The 17,231-nt window shown below is 34.2% G+C and overlaps 2 protein-coding genes across 7 annotated transcripts; both read right to left on the minus strand.

Moving 5' to 3' along the window:
* Positions 1-1,899: 1,899 nt before the first annotated feature.
* On the minus strand, positions 1,900-3,371 carry LOC106749100. Its single transcript, XM_014628212.1, has 3 exons — positions 3,231-3,371; positions 2,578-2,790; positions 1,900-2,298 (listed from the first exon to the last, which is right to left on the minus strand). Exons 1-3 carry the CDS (start codon positions 3,369-3,371, stop codon positions 1,900-1,902), a joined length of 753 nt encoding a protein of 250 aa, XP_014483698.1.
* Positions 3,372-3,965: 594 nt separating this feature from the next.
* LOC106749136 (venom carboxylesterase-6-like) lies at positions 3,966-16,161 on the minus strand. 6 transcript variants are annotated; one of them, XM_014628294.1, is made up of 9 exons: positions 16,080-16,161; positions 14,137-14,400; positions 9,318-9,616; positions 8,825-9,024; positions 7,813-8,009; positions 5,487-5,652; positions 4,863-5,053; positions 4,385-4,671; positions 3,966-4,234 (listed from the first exon to the last, which is right to left on the minus strand). In XM_014628294.1, exons 2-9 carry the CDS (start codon positions 14,338-14,340, stop codon positions 4,033-4,035), a joined length of 1,746 nt encoding a protein of 581 aa, XP_014483780.1. In that variant the 5' UTR covers positions 14,341-14,400; positions 16,080-16,161; the 3' UTR covers positions 3,966-4,032. The 6 variants fall into 6 exon arrangements, with proteins under 6 accessions (XP_014483780.1, XP_014483782.1, XP_014483779.1 ...); XM_014628296.1 differs by lacking the exon at positions 16,080-16,161 and adding an exon at positions 16,052-16,063; XM_014628293.1 differs by lacking the exon at positions 16,080-16,161 and adding an exon at positions 15,813-15,962.
* Between the last annotated feature and the right edge of the window lie 1,070 nt (positions 16,162-17,231).

Genomic DNA, 17,231 nt, shown 5'->3' on the forward strand with positions numbered 1-17,231 from the left:
TGTACTGAACGCGAAGAGCAAAATGCAATTTAACATAATCAAATTACTTTTTGCCATTTTTAACATTTATGGAAGAGTACCGTAACTCCCCGAACCCTCCAAAAGTTTCGTAATAACCTGTAAACAGTTATCGCCAATGTAATATAAATGAAAAAATGTATCCGCACTGCACATCAACATCCCAATAAGATTACGGTAATTTTACAATATTAATATTCATTCGCACATAACATACCAGGGATCTCTTTTATAATTCCGATAATAATATTTTATACAAAATTTTACAAAAAGCTTTTGGCTATTCCCTCTACGTTGTAGTTTGCAGAAAAGGCTTGCTGATATTTTCTAACAGACTTTCTAACACTAGGTCTTTTCGTTTTCGCTGCACCGCTGAACTAGTGCAATAAGTTGGAGGGGAAAAAGTACATGTTTTCTCTCTTCAACTTATTGCATTTGTTCGGCGGTGCAGCGGAAACGAACCGACCTACTTACTAACATGCAAAGCGAGAACAAAACTGTTCATGTCCTTCGATGTAGTTGCGATTTCGATCGACAGCCAGCCTGACCCATTTATTTACATTACAACCGCGCTCGTTATTGCTTAACTTCGATTCTCGGGTGTCTAGCACTGACTTCTGAATCCTTCTATTTCTGATTGATATTTTTTAGAGAGATATTTTCACTCGCTGCCGACTGCCTCGCTTATCTCGATTGCTCGCTTTCGCACTTATCGTCACATTCGCATTAATAATCACTATATCTAAAACTTCACTCGGTACCAGTTTGAAAAATTCCCACACATCTTTCGGACACTCATGTCAAATTTCGTGTACGAATGATGATATAAACGGGAATGCTACTTACGCGAGATGATATCTACGTCAGTGCTACTGACGCAAAATGATTTGCCGTTCAATCCTTCCTTCCGTATGTCTCCGCTATCTAGGCTTAAATAAATACTGTTACATAGCTTATCGTCACGCACTCTGCGGAACTTTTCGTAAGCTCCATTACGATTCATACATTTTAGATTCGTGAACAGCAGACGGACAGGCAGGATAAGACGGATAAGATAGTACATGGTAAATTATGTGCGTTGGAGGCACCGTGGCAAAGCGGTGCAACCGAAGGCTGCGCGCGACCGATATTTATGGTCAGATCTTATATTTAAGATCGTATTAAGTTCGTCTTCAGATCTTAAATACAAGATGCGATTCTGAGAATCGGCCTCTATATGTCTCTCTTAGGAGAGAACGCAAAGTGCTATAGTATATTATCAGTAAAGACGACATGTACGAACTATAAACATACATTGTCGCAGTGACTCACAATGACACTCTTGTGCATTTCATTATCGATAAAGAAAATGCGTACAGATATGCGGAATCGCATAACTTCGCCGCTCACGCATCACAAGGCGCTTTGTCGAACGTCGCTAGAAACATCTGCGGCCCTCCAATGAAACGAATGAAAAATTCTGAATTCGAATTTAATTTCAATCGCTCCAGAGAGGGACTTGTCGTAAATATCTGGCCCAAAAAATGTATTCTCAGAAATATCAGGTTAAGTATGTCATTTTCTATTTATTACCTATCGCTAACAATTAATTTTGAAATTGACAAAACTTGTTTGGGTATTAAAGAGATACATTAATTGTAAAGATTGGTGAACCTTACAATAACTTTCGATGGTATAAATATATATTCTCTAAATCGATACAGTGTACTTTGTTTCAGAACGGATACGATCGAGTTCTCTATCTTATCCATGCAAGGAAATATAATCTGTTCTCTTAATGACAATCGATAAAAATATGATTTTTATAAAAATGGCTTTTGCTGATTCAACTAAAACTTTTTATTGGCATACGGTATCCATTCTCACTTTACCATTCGACGTTTAGGATTCGTGAATAGACTCTTGCGAAGAAATTATCATTCCCATGAAAGCGGCCGAATAATTTCCTTTGCCCGGGTCGTCGAATACGACGTTGTCATTGACCACCCAACGGCTGTAGCGAATTTCCGAGATGAGGCTGAAACCGACTTTCGTCGCCAACGATTGACTGAGGCCCGATGTAAATACACCGCCGATCGCTGACATTTTCAGCGTAGAAGCAACTTGAACACATGTTGTCAGAAGAGACATACCAATGCCTTTTTTTTGATAAGACGGATGAACGCAGAGAAGATGTACACGAAAATATGCCTCGCATTCGAGTTCCCTGTATACGTTCGTTTGCTTTATCACGGCGTTGATCAGACGCATGATATTTTCCAGAGTGTTTCCCTCGAATTTCTGAAGCAAATCAAACGAGAAAGGGTTTAGATTTATGATATATTTGATTTCATTTATTTAATTGATGTAGTCTAGATTTTAGTTTTCACAATGAAACTATAATATTAAAATATAATTAAAAGTTTTCATGAATTTCGGATAGTTTTATTCTTGCAGGAGGCAATGTTTTTCATAACTTAAAGTGAAGAAGTAAATTTGCGTAACATATGTCTCGATATCTAATTTAGATATTCGACACTCCAGCTGCAACACTCAACCTTATCTTATGCAATAACATACTAGTACACGATTGTACGTATCGGTTTTATCCGAATCATTGTTTATGCGCGTAACGGCGACTCCAATAACACGTCCTGATGTTAAGCTGAGCGCAACCAAACTGGTGCTGTCCTTCATCCATGTTTTTATAAGATTCAAGAACTCATTTACGGACTTCGAATCTTCCTGCAAAGAAGCCGCCTGGCACATCGGTTCCTCCCGAAAGAAGTGATGCTGCGCAAAAACCGAAGTTTCTCACTTTTCGTATATTTTTATGGAACATCAAGACGAATCTTTTGTTGCGGAATTATTCCACGATCTTGATCGACGCAAGTTATCGTTAAAAGAAATAGTATTGAATGAAGGATCACCAATCTATTTAATTTTACTAGCGTTTTAAAGTGGTGCGATTTCCCACTATAAAGGCTGAGTAATGCTTTACAATCACGCATGGATTAATTCGTAAACAGGTAAGTAGAATAAACATGATTTCCTAGCAGAAGGTCGGCGGAAGAATATTTTGCAGATGAAAAACGTAGAGGAAAAACACGGAGTGAAGATTGGAAAAAAACAGGAAACGTGTCTGTTGTTGACGTGTTTACGTTTGAACAGAACTGATAATTAACATCGTTGAATTATCACACGGATATTCTTCGCAGGTTTTCCCGCTAAACTTTTATCAAGCGCAAAGCTTCCTCGTACTGCGCTGCCTTGAGATCTTGAATCTTGCATGGCGCAAATGATTCCCACTGTAGAGGCGCGTACATCCTCGCTTCCATATCCAGTATTAAATTATTGTTTCCTTCCTTTTCCATGATTAATCTATTTACTTCACGTTAAAATTTTATTGATATAAATTCTGTAATAATTATTATTAACCGCAAACAGACGTCATTTAATATCGACTGAACGATGCAACGTATCGTATACATCCCTCAAAATGTTTTTATTGATTCTTGATCTGAAGTAAGGTGAAGAAAAAATATATCTCGGTTAGTATTAGTTTCTTAAAAATCTCATATTTGAACGTAATATCAAATATTAACGAAAATTATTCAAAAAGTAGAATTCTCCTCAAAACTACACGGAAAATAAAGTTTAATTGTTATTAACCAGAAAGAGAGAGAACAACCAGATGCATTTGATTAAAGGAAATTAAAATGTTTGATTAAAAAATTAAAATAATTTAATATTACGTCGATATACTATGTATCTCCGTCAATAAAATTTAAGTTAATAAAGATACTAAATGATTATTTAATACCTTACATTTATATTATTTTGTTATACATTTCTTTACATTTCGAATATTAAACACATTATAAATGCAGAAGCAGAAGACAATAGCAAGAGAGACAAGAAAAATTGGCAGACAACGTGACTAAAAGGAAGAAATATTGCATCTCGTATAACTACTTACATATCATTGCATGTATATATGATTACATTTGTATATAATTACAAGTATGATTTAATTTATAACTCCTCCTTAACTTTCTGTTTCATTTTAGGATCCGCATACACCGGCAAACTATCCCAAAATTTCATTCTCTCCGGGAGGAAACCTTTCTTCATGACAAATTTTGATTTTGCTATGTACAAATATTTGAAATCGTTCGACGTTTTCACCGAATTCCACTTTGCGGGAATTGTCTTTGTAATCTTTGGCGTCGGATTCCTGAAAGAATTCAACCTGTCAGCAAATCATCTGACGACTTCGTCTCATTGAGAAGAAAATCCGAGATTGTAACCGTGAGATTTCCAATCGTAGCATTAATATATTCAACAACAGTATCACGTCACGTAAGTTTGAGATTTTCATACTTACTCGGAATTTGCAAAATTGAACCAGAGGCTGGTCATGACATCGATTATACGATGATCTTCTTTAGACAACGGTACATCTGGGAATAATTGTTCACCCACCGGGAACAGATATTGCAATTCGTCCGCGTGTGAAACTCCGTAATCAGTGGTAGAACCGCCGAATAATTTGGAATAGGACGAGGTTCCTTTGTACGTAAAGTAATAAAAATAAATAGGTGAGGATTGAGTATCGAGATAATCTCGTACAGATTTGTAAACCGGGTGAATAAACAAAGAGTCGCTATACATCTGTAAAATTATAAAATCATATTAATAAGATATTCGACTAACGGATAATCGTAATAAATAATAGCCGCATTTCGATCGAAACATTTTTGTGTAAGACAAAAGTAAAATTATATAGATGTAACTTTTTGTAGATATTCTCGACTTGATTTATAAATATTAATATTATAAATTATTCGACTATTTATACTCACGTCAATGGTTTGGAATGTGGTGGATATGTCAATGGCACGATCACCGAAGTAAAACTCGCGGATCTTGCTGGACACATCGTTTTGTATAGATTTAGGACATGTGTTCTCGTACATCAAAGTGATAGGCATTATCTTTTTATATTCCTTATTCAATTTCTTCACTTGTTCACCATTGTCCCAATTGTGAAGAGCTGAAAAGCATCGCGAATCACGTAAAGATACCCTTCATCAACGTTGTCTTGTTCATGCATAATTTGTACGAAATTACACATCTTGGGATATCATTACAGTGTACAACAGCGTTTACGTTGAAAAGATTCACGTGGTAAGTACATAATAAATTAAAAAATTCAATGCAACGCGGAAAACTGAGTTTACATATTACTCAGGAATGGATAATAACTTTTCGAGAATAAAACGAGTAATCTTTGCAACATTAATAAAATTTTAAAAGAAAGAAATTATAGGAAAAGACAAATCCTCCTCTTTTGCGTTCAAGAAAATGAAGAAATATCTTTAAAGAAAATCGTTTTGCAAAATTTTTTCTTAATTAGGATTTTATGATCGAAGATCTTTATTTTACATAAATTCGCTTCTCTTATTGGATTCGAATTGTTTACTCACCTGGTACTCTTAGGGTTCCTTCTTCAGATGTGACTCCCAACATCCAAGGTATATCAGCGATTCGACCGTGTTTCGTAGAGATTATAGGATCTTCCGTTAAAAAGGCACCTGGATGATTGGGCTCGATCACCGGTGCGAAAGATACTATCGGATCGTAACTGAAGATCTATGATAGGACACAGTTAATTAAATTGTATTATTCGAAACCGTCAAAGAGTCAGGGCATACATAAATCATAGAGCAACAAGTATACAGCCGCGGGAAAAGAACATCACGATGAATTAGAAACGATATCAAATACAGATTTCACGAAGCAAATTAAAATTTAGTCGGAATTGAAAAGTTTAAGCGACTTTTTCGCGAGGTTTTCAAATTTTAGTCTATGAAGTATCGCGTATTTATCAAGTATTACTAGATTGTATTTATGGCAAACAACAAAATGTTCTCGGTTGAAAGCATATGTTTCATTATCGGGATAAATCGCTTCTCTTTCCGTCTTTCAACAGCATACTACTTTCGCTATTTTCGTATTGCAACATTTTGCTTATATAAGTAATACGGTTAGTTACTTTCTCGTGTTGAGGACGGTGTAATGTGAAATAACTCATGAAACATTCACAATTCCCGTCCTTGATATTGCAATTGGTTAACTGAAATTTTATAGATAATTCAAAGTTTATATTGCGTGCGTTATTCCTATAACCAGTTTTCCATTTCTTATTCCACTCAACATCTATTTACGTTGGAAACGTCGAACACGAAATACGAGTAAAAAGATTTACCTATACACACGTAAAACACGTGATTAGCACGCACAAATACATATATCTACATATTTATCAAACAGGTTTCTTGCATCGCCAGTACTTGGTTGTGTTGTTATTCCTTTTGTATCAATTAGGTATGCATTTTTACTCGAAACGAACGATTAGTAAACGAGAATTATTTCAAACGAATGAAAATTTCACAGTGCTATTTAAAAAAAAATACGTTACGTTGAAAACAGCTGCGTCGAACGATTTATTGAAAAACGATTTATGAAAACACGTTAAATATGAAAATTTTACGATTAAAAGAAAAACATGTCATGGCTTGGCACATGGACTTGAAAGATCGCATAAATAATAAATAAATAAATAAATAAATATATATATATATATATATATATATCTTTTTCACATATATACTCACATGTTATTGAAAAATATATAAAATTATATTGTCATAAAAATATATATTATATCTTAGAAATCTATATGCATTGTGTTATGTTATAAATAATACGATTAAAACATTTCACAATGGATCGTTATAATCATTTTTCAATCTCAATTGTGCATCAAGACCTACTTATCCCAATGTGTAACATAGCGAATCCATCACGTGACTTTCTAAGAATAATTTACGTGCGGCTGTTTCGATGGAATGTCAGTCTATCAACTCGTATAATGTCTGAGACGGATATACTCGCAGATATAAGACTCGGGACAGATTGGTTATTTTACTGCTGTACTTTATAATGGTTGCGCATGAATGTGTTGAAAACATTTCAAGCAAGTGCGAAACATGCTCCGCGAACTCACTTATGTCCTCCACTGATGTAATCTTAAGTGTATTGAAACATGTTAAATAAAATAAATAGAAATTCACACCTACATTGTAAAGCTTTCAATCAGATTCATTAAACTTATCGCACATGTCTAATGTTAAATCTGTTTTAAAAATAAATAAATGTCGATTTAGCACTTAATCGATCGAGATGTATAAATTAGGTCCGGTCGAAATATAGTAAGAAACAATATTTCTTGGTAATGATCTCTTAAATGTTGATTAATAACTAAATGAATACAGCTCTAAATTTTTATGGGAATGAATAAGCGATACAAAACGCCTCTATATAATAAACGAAAAGTTAACGTCGGAGAGAATTAATACGATTGAGCTGGATCAAATATCTGCAGTTGATTCATACAAGGTTCTCTAATCAGACGCAACGATATTATGTCAGACTTGTATAATAACGCATGTTCGAACGTAAGAATTCTGTATAAACAACTGTGTGTTGCGATAAAAATTATTTTATACACAAGAAGCATGTCAATTAATTCGATAATCCGACAATTGAATTTACAGATAGTTGGAATCACTTTACATATACGATACTTGTGTCTGTATAATTATAATTCCGTAAATAAGACGATGCATTTAATATATTCAGGGAATGTAATATAATTTTATATCATTTCATTCTTATATAATTTTAACATTTATGAAGATAGCTTGCGCATATATATATATATATATATAAATATATGCATATAATTACCCGGAAAACGCGATCGGTGTCAATAATGTCGGTGGCTTTCTTCGTACGTAAACAAGCGATCAGTTCTTTGGAGCTTTCAGTAGGACAGTTTAAATGTTCACCCATGATATTAGCATTTTTTTTTGCCAATCCTGGCCTTATAAACGCCCACGGGCAATAAGCTGTGCCGCTCTCAGCAATTCCACGATGGAAAAGACCTGAATAGCGCAGAAAGACGTGAAATTTGTGATATACGTAATGATGTAAACATCTCCCGATTGTAGAACAAAATTTTGCCAATTACAACGTTGTTTCGGAAATATTTCAAACCATAATCTTGACCCGCCGATAACGAGACTGTAGATAACCCCGCCATGCACGTACCAGAGTGTGATCATTTTTCTTAACGATCGCTGAATTTGAAATTCTAAATATAATACTTGCGAGGAAAAAAGATCACTATTATGATGTTTCACAATACTTGTTGGAAATTCATAATACCGACGCAACACGATGGAAAATAGTATTTATGCATACGGCTGAATTGAAGATAATGTTACGATGACATTGCACTTCGCGAAAAGCAGAAATTAACACACGCGATAAAGTTGTAACGTCATTTGTTGCACACACCACGTTTATTATGTAAACGCGTCAAGGAAAATCTTTTTACCATTTCAACGTTTTGCAAGAGGAAGTACGACAGGTTATACTAATCGTTCTTGGCTTGATATAAATATATCATGGTAGCGTTTTGCAATAAATATTACAGTGAGTACAACTTTTAATTACAAGCTACGTTACAGATTTTATCGAGTATGCTTCATACGCTTATTTTTAGATTTTTTCAGATACATGAAATATGTGTATATCTCTATTAATAAAAAAATATTTAGTTTCTCGTATCGTCTATCAATATTTTTTCGTATTTTTATAATATTACCTTTTATATCTATTATATATTTATGCAACTATTGATCAATTTTGATGTGAACATTAACGTTTCAGGATGAAAATTTTGCCAAAGTCTTACCTTGAGAGAGAGGACTTATCATGTGATAATGCACGCTTGCACCGCCCGCGCTTTCACCGAAGATGGTCACTCTATTCGGATCACCGCCGAAGAAGACAATGTTCTCGTGCACCCATCGAATGATTTGCACCTGATCCTTCATGCCTACATTACCTGGGCATTCCATGTCCTCCGTGCTCAAGAAACCCAGCGATCCAAGTCTGTTGTAAGAAATATATAATATTACGCCAATATAATAAACCTTATTACCAAGACCGATTTCTATAAAAGTTCCAAACAAAAATTTTTCGTAACTTTAGATTGCATAAGAACCAGTTTACTTGCACGTTTATATATATTATTTATATTTTTATAGTAGAAGCTAACATATATATGTAAACATTGTGGAAAAGGAGGAGAGAAAATAAAATGTATTCTTTCTTCATTTGCGATAAGAAGGATCGATACGAACGATGATTGAATTTACAAAAGAACATTATTCAAGTTTCCTAACCGATAGTTCCCGGTGACCAGAACGACATCGTGGTCCAACAAAAACTTGGGTCCGTAAAAAAAGGAGTGACCGGCACCGGTGAACCATCCGCCACCGTGAAACCAGATCATAACCGGAAACCGGTGGAACGTTGCCGCTTCCTCGTCCGATGGTACTTTAGGTGTGTAGACGTTTAGGTAAAGGCAATCCTCGACGCCTACGACTTCTTCTTGATTCGTTAAGTAGTTCCGCTGCACGCATATCTCGGCGTCGTCCTTAGCGGATCGTACGCCGTCCCAAGCGGCCGCAGGCTTCGGCGGCTTTTCGGAAAAAGACGACCGGATTAATTGTTTACGCTTTGAAATTGTTGCAATTGAAATCTTATTCGATAACGCAAAACAGTGTATGTAATGAGGAAGAAGTTTTGGAACGTATGTTGAGATATATGTCGGAAGTGCGGAGAAGTAACGGAAATTACACGGGTGATCGAGCGATTCGTCGTTCAAAAAATTGGTCGATAGAATGGAATACGTTGTATGCGTAATGTTTACATTCTTCGCTTACATTGCTGAGCTGCGGTATGTTTTGTGTTCTAATTTGCCCGGAGAGAGGACGCGCGAGTATAAAACAAATCCTTGAGATCAATATTGTCAGCTCATGTAGTAAGCACGCATGCTTTCATCTGTTATCACGATGAAAATGAAGAAAGAATACATTTTATTTTTTCTCCTCCTTTTCCACAATGTTTACATATATATGTTAGCTTCGTTACGTATCATATATACTGAATTCTTTTAATTAATTATTTATTTAACAAATTTCCTAAGAAGTAAATATGCGCGAACGCTAAACAATTTCTTTTCTCTTCTGATTATATAATTTATATTATTAATACAATTACACAATTTACCAGAATGCAATAACAGATGACGAAGCCTGATGCTTTTAACGCAATATTACCAACTCATTATAAATTAGAGTCAGTCGTTACGTACCTTTTTCATTTCTACATCATTTTGTGAGGATAATAACCTCATTTGTAAGGATAAATAAACAGACAATACATGTCATTTGAATATTCGCTCGCGTTTCGGTCGTCGATCGTATGTTTCGTAAAATAATCGTCGTATGGCGTGACATGTTCCGAACTGTCCGTTCGGGTTTTACTACCGTTCCGCGTTCCTCGCGTTCCTCGCGTTCCCCGCGTTTTTACCGATGCATCCCGGGAAACGGTCCGACGGAAGAAATATCTGCAGCATCGAAATATGGCGTGAGCGATCCGTGTTGTTTAGCTCTTTGTTCCGCGTTGGTCTCGTCGGTGCCTCGTGTCAAACGCGTGATCGAACATCGTGAGTGCGCGAAACGAAAAATCCGATGATTATCGTACGGTGTACCCGAGCATTAATCGTAATTCCCCGTGATTCGGTCGTATGCACTTGTCCGTAACCCCATGCTCGGAAGTGTCGTCGGCCGGTTCTTTATCCTACATTTCGTAAATAACATTAGTACGCTTATTCGTAAGAGTAATGAATCAGTGCCCGACCGCGATTGCGTGTGTGACCGTGTGAATGAGTACCAGGAAGTGGCATTCGGTGATTCGGAACGACTCCGGCCTATTTGGCCGGTGAGTTTACCTGCTCATTGTTTTCATATCTTTCTGTTAAGTCGAAGTTGTTTGTCACCTCACGACGACTTTCAATTTATGTATTTATTTAAGGCATTATTTTGGTAGTATCTTCAGTTAACGCGACATTTTGTCTGCTTTAATCATAGAGATAATCAATGTGAAAATAATATTTCAGGTATGGAGTTGCAAGACTCAGTGACGCTGGCAGGTAGCAGTTGCAGGTAGAGAGAGAGAGAGAGAGAGAGAAAGCGCAATGATATCAACTGCTTACCATATGTATGGGTGAGTTCCATACTTGAATGATTGACTCTCATTCTCATTATGAGTTGATAATATTGAGTTAAAAGAATAAAATTTCTTAAATAAAATATTTAATTTAAGAAATTTAGTTACGTATACAATAGTATGTGTTTTATTAAATAGAAACGATGTCAAGTATAATGCAGTGGTATTTGTAATTCTCGAGTTTAAAAATGTAAAGTGCAAATATAATGTAAATACCAACTCATGTTTGGCATACGAAAGAATCGAGAATGCAATTAAAATTCAAGGCCTTCGTGAATAATACCTCTGAGAGAATATTTATATAATTATTTTGCATTGTGTGTCTATTATTTATGGATTTTATTGACTAACGATTAAAGTAAGCTATTTGGTAGTAATAAACGTCGGAACTATAATTGATACAAGTAGATTATAAAATTGAGATTAGAACAGTAATAGCAAGTATATCACGACTTATTCAACCATAATAATTAATGTGATTATGTTGGCTAGAAAAAATTAAACGGTTTTTCATCCAGAAAAAAATGATCTTAAAATATATTACGTCTATTATTCGTGACGTACCACAACTTGAGAAGAAATATCAAATTAATATGGAAGATTCTTCGCATTGATATATCTCGATTCTATCTGAGTAATTTCTATTGAGTAGTTGCAATGTAACCATTTGTATACCTCGGTGACGAAAGGTAGGCTTTCTGAATACGAAATTAATAATGTCAGATAATACAAAACTTACATCATCAGATAGACATGGTATTAATAGAATAAAAGGTAGGCAACAAGAAAAATGTAACGAGCATTTTTTGATTAGATAACAAAAGCGATCGATCAAAGAAATATTTAATATTTATAAGATTAGAATGACTTATCGCTATAATATGCTTCGCTTAAAGATTAAATTTTGACGACTGTTAGTATCATATTTTTTTATTCCGATTTAATATATCTGCACGTGCACTTCAAATAAGTCTGTTATCATTTATATTTTATTTGGCATCATGATTATACATATTAAATTAATTTAAATTTATCTTTTGACTTTTAATTCCTTCTTATCATTAAATATATTTAACGATACAATTATTTTTAGTTTGTTTTTCTCTGCAGAAAATTTTTACCTGTATGTTTTTCATTAAATTTTATATTTATAAATCGAATTTCAAATTCTTACAAAACAATCTCAAGTTATTATTGTCTAAAGCAAATTATATTTTTATAGGAACCTTATGCAGTCGATTACAGGACTGTTGCAACAGTGTTTTTTACATGTTTTGGAACACGTGCGCATGTTCGTGAATCATAAGTTCACTTCGTCATATTTTTTGTATGTTCTGAAGTATGTAAAAAAATAAACCGTCCTATGATCGAGTACATATTGACATTTTGTAACGAAACATGGACATTAAAAATGTTACGTACCTAGAAGTAATTTTAACATTAGTCGTTGACGCAATAACATTAGCAATGCAATATATGCAAATCCAGTCGGTGTGTTAAGTGCATTTGATAGCGACAGAACGTCGCACGAATACAAAGAGATAATAAAATGCGATTTTTAAAAGAGACTTATGTATATGTCGAGAGGTTGACTCATTTTTACAAGCAACTCGTGTTCGGAAAGAATTATCATATTTATTCGATTGTAATACTTCATTGTTTTTTTCACTTCCTGTAAGGTACATGAGCTGTAGCGAAAATACGCGCAAGGTGTAATATTATTCCACATTAACTTAGGAAAGTGGCATAGTCATTGTTCGAATTAGCGGTGTTGCGTAATTGCGGGAAAAAATATGATGTTTATATAATACCATAGGAAAAAACGGCATTTTTTTGGTGATATTATTATATGAGCCCCATTTATCAATTTTTGCAAAAGTCCCTGACACAGCATTTTGACATCTTATCGCACATCGTAAATAAACAGATCGAGTTACAAAACACCGTAGCGCCGTAGCAGCGCATTTCGACTGGACACTTCAAATCGACCGGGCGTCGTATCGGCGCCGCTTGAATGCAAAGGATTAATACCGCGCTTATTTTTTATATATGATAAGCCGTAATCTCAGATAGCCGTGATTAGTCCCTATAAATAGATGTAAACGACTTTTAACCCGTTAAAAAAACAATCTCTATAAGTATTTTTTCAACACTGCCACTACATTGGAAATAAATAACGACTCCACTCCAGTGGATCGTGGACATAAATTATTCAAAGAATAAACTCTTACATCACACGAGAGTTACAGGGAGTAAATTTATAAAAAAAATTTGTAACCGCATTTCAATTTTTAACAATTAACAAACTCTGTAATTATTACATACTAATTTGAGAGAACAACGAAGTAAGGATTGTTTGAAATTAAAAGAAAAATAAGCTTTAGTTATAAATTCTCGCATGCCTTAAGTTTAATTCGCGAAAGACCTTTATTAAAGTGTTCGTCAGTCTCATGATATTTTTGCTCAAGAAGCAAATCCTTTAGCTGAAACTTTTCTCACGCATTTCTTACACGTGTTTTGCCATTTTAAATTATATCATTTAACATGATTGGACATGTTAACTTAACACGTCGTAATTTAACGTCTTAATTTAACATGATTAAATATTTTAAATGTAAGTTAAATCGGCAAAAAATGTAAAAATAGCTTCAGTCTAATGTATTATTTTGAGACGTTTATGCGTGTAAAAATAATACATTTGGATTTACAATGAGGTCACACTCTAAATAGTACCAAAAATATATCCACCGTTTTGGCTGTCTATATCTCAGAAATATTCCACGTATTTTCAATTTCTCGTTTTATCAAATGTAAAGATTCAATCAATTTAAGTCTAGAGAAATTGGATTTGAGTTAATCGGACTCTATCCTCAAAAGATCCTCATAGATCGGATCCGCGTACGTCTCGCAATAAACAGAAAAACTTACCTGGAATCTGAGTTCGCCGAGAGGTGGTATGGCGTAGGGAATTCCTCGGAATCCGACGAAATCTTTTCCTTGTCTGGTTTGCATCATTAAACCCGCCAACGTGCCATTCCGCGTACGTACAATCGGTGCACCGGCATGCACCGCGCTGAACGCGAAGAATACAACGCAGCTGAGCAAACTCAAGTTACCTCGATGTCTTATCATTTTTAATATTCGTGAAGGAGTACTATATAATCCCAAACCTTCCAAAAGTTTCGTAATGACCTGTAAACATTATTTCAATGCAACGTAAATGATAAAATTCAAGTGTAGAAAAAAGTATTTAGCTGCGAATGGGGATGAAACAGATATTATAATTGTTCATAAGAAATAATTTTATTAGATTTCATAGAAAAATTTATCTATTTAGTAAGAGTAAGAATAATTTAATAATTTTAAACAAAATAATAATCATAGAGAGACTTTACATTATATATAACTGATTTTAGTTTTTATAACTATTTAAGAAGATATTTTTAATTAAAACAAGATTCCTTTGGTTGATAATAGTGTTTACGTTAAATGTGATTTTATCGTTATACACATTTATATATTTAGTGTGACGCAGTGATCTACCATACTAAGCGGTTCTAGGTTCGATCCCGATAGAAACCAAAAATTTTTACGCTCGTGTCTCCTCTCGGAAAGCAATGGCAAACCACTGAGAGTATCTTTGCCAAGAGCACCTCTTTAAATGCTAGTATGCCGTTCATAACTGGCGTCAAACTATAGGTACAAACAGCATGCGCAATACAGATATATAAAAGAGGTCACTACGCTTCTGCAAAGAGAACTTAGAAGAAGAATATACATATGCTCCATTTTAAAATATATTATTCTATATATTTTTTTAACACTTGTAACAAACATGTATAAAACTAATTTCTCGGATGCAAGTTTATTTAAAACTACTTGAATGTATGCAGTTTAAAATATGCAGCAACTGTAAATAGAAACGGGATATCAAACATCCGAGCATTAGATGTGCTTTTAGATCATAGAGAAATTTATTTTAATGAAAAAATGATTAACGTTATTGGCTTGATTTACGAAGAAATAATATGATTGGAGAGGAGGTGGAATTATTGCCTACATGTCTAAAAGAAATCTGTAATTCTCACTGAATGAACCTTAACTTTCGTTAAGGAAACTGGTTTCAATGTATCGTGCAAAGCAGTGTTACATAAAAAGGAAAAAATTCAAGGTCAGTAATATGCAAATGAGAAATTGCGAAATAAAACGATTTTAGTTTTCTGTTCTAAGTATTATGTCATAAGGTATTATATCAAAGGCAGATAAAAATTCGAAAATATATTGATGCACAAATGTCAAAGTATGAATTAGCGAATTTTATTGTATCTTATTTGTTGTTGTTGTTTCCTATTTTCTGTCGACACTTACGTAATAAAAAATTCCACCTTGTAATCTTTAAAGCCCACAGAATTGCTATTACGCAATCTCACGTTTTAAATGCTTTTTCTTTTTTTTCTTAAGAATTCTATGAAGTAATAGATTTATATATCTCATTATTAATTTAAATATCTCGCGAAAATAGAAATTCTATAAGCGCGTTTTTGTATTTTATAGAAGTTTTTATGTAACTTCTAAATAGATTTCTATGTAAAATATTCACTGACACTTCGTTGATACGACGAAGAGTAAATAACTTTCCAGACACAAAAATAATTACGGTTATTTAAACACTCGTGGAAATTCTAACCACATGTAATTTAAAGGAAAACCTATCTTGTTCTCACACGAAAATTTATCTTAGTAACTTTACAACATAAAAAATTAACTATTTTCGGACTGTACACTTTACTAATATAGGCGCGGTCGAGATATTACTATAACAATGAAAACAGATCGCAATTACGAGAATTTTGGAATCTTTTTTAGCTTACTATTTCTAAATAAATGATGAATTATGAACTCCGAACAGAAACATATGGTTTAAAACGTGTCTCTGAACGTGTTCGTTTCACGGATGCAGACTCAAGACTGCCAACCCTGGAAGAGAGAGAGAGTCACTCCTACTTGTTGCGTATTACATCGAACATTATCAATAGTGATTAACGTCATTTCCACGAGATATAACTGTATAAATCTTTTCAGTATATTATCTTTCTCAAACAAGGGATTTATCTTGACCCTATTCTTCCCACATAACACCGATTTTTTTTAAACTTTCAACCTTATATCTTTTAACAAAACAATCATATGAAAATTTATCAAACATCATTTCTTATCAATTTTGACCTCCTCTTTCGAATGCCGTTGAGAAATTTTACCCAAATCGTAAGCCGGAAAAGTTATAGGCCGTTTTTCCGAAAAATTCACAAATTCCTGACGTACGGCACAGAATAAACAGTATAAATGGTATAAATATAATAAATATATAAAATCGAACTGTAGATACTGTCTACTGACTGTCCATTTAGTCTCTTACTAAAAATTCTTTTTTCTAGCATAATAAGAATAGCAAGAAATTTTCGCGTTTCACTTTCCAAAAACGTACAAAAAGCACATAATTATACATCTTTATTCATCTCGCATTAGATGGAGATAGGGGGAGGGCTAGCTGAGCAGACGTATCATTGAGATACTACACCTTGCAACACAAAAAAGTTTCATTCTCCCCGTACTAAAAATACAATTTTAAGAGAAGTTAATTATACGTTTCTCGAAGATTATTCTATTCATACAATATTCTGACTAGAAATAATTTATTTTTTTCTATTTTGATGATATAAATAGCAACACTCAGTGCGCTAAACGCGAAACTAGACGAAAGTTCATAAATAACCATAAGATATCTATCGAGTGATTTTTCCGAGCTTAAAAGGTCACTCGATAGATATCTCGCTATACACGACATGCATTCTATTTCCCGTCACGTTCGGTCACGTTCGGTCGGTATTGGTCTGTCGGTTCGAACAATTTCTACCTATACCTCGGTCACATTGAGAGCGAATGACATTTTGGAATGACGGTCTCTGTACCATGACTGATTACCGAAAAATGTTGTCAGATGGTGCTGCGATCGGCTTCTGCCG

This window comes from Dinoponera quadriceps, unplaced genomic scaffold (assembly GCF_001313825.1).
Source record: "Dinoponera quadriceps isolate SergipeBrazil2010 unplaced genomic scaffold, ASM131382v1 scaffold3024, whole genome shotgun sequence".
In the NCBI taxonomy this organism is placed as follows: Eukaryota; Metazoa; Arthropoda; class Insecta; order Hymenoptera; family Formicidae; genus Dinoponera; species Dinoponera quadriceps.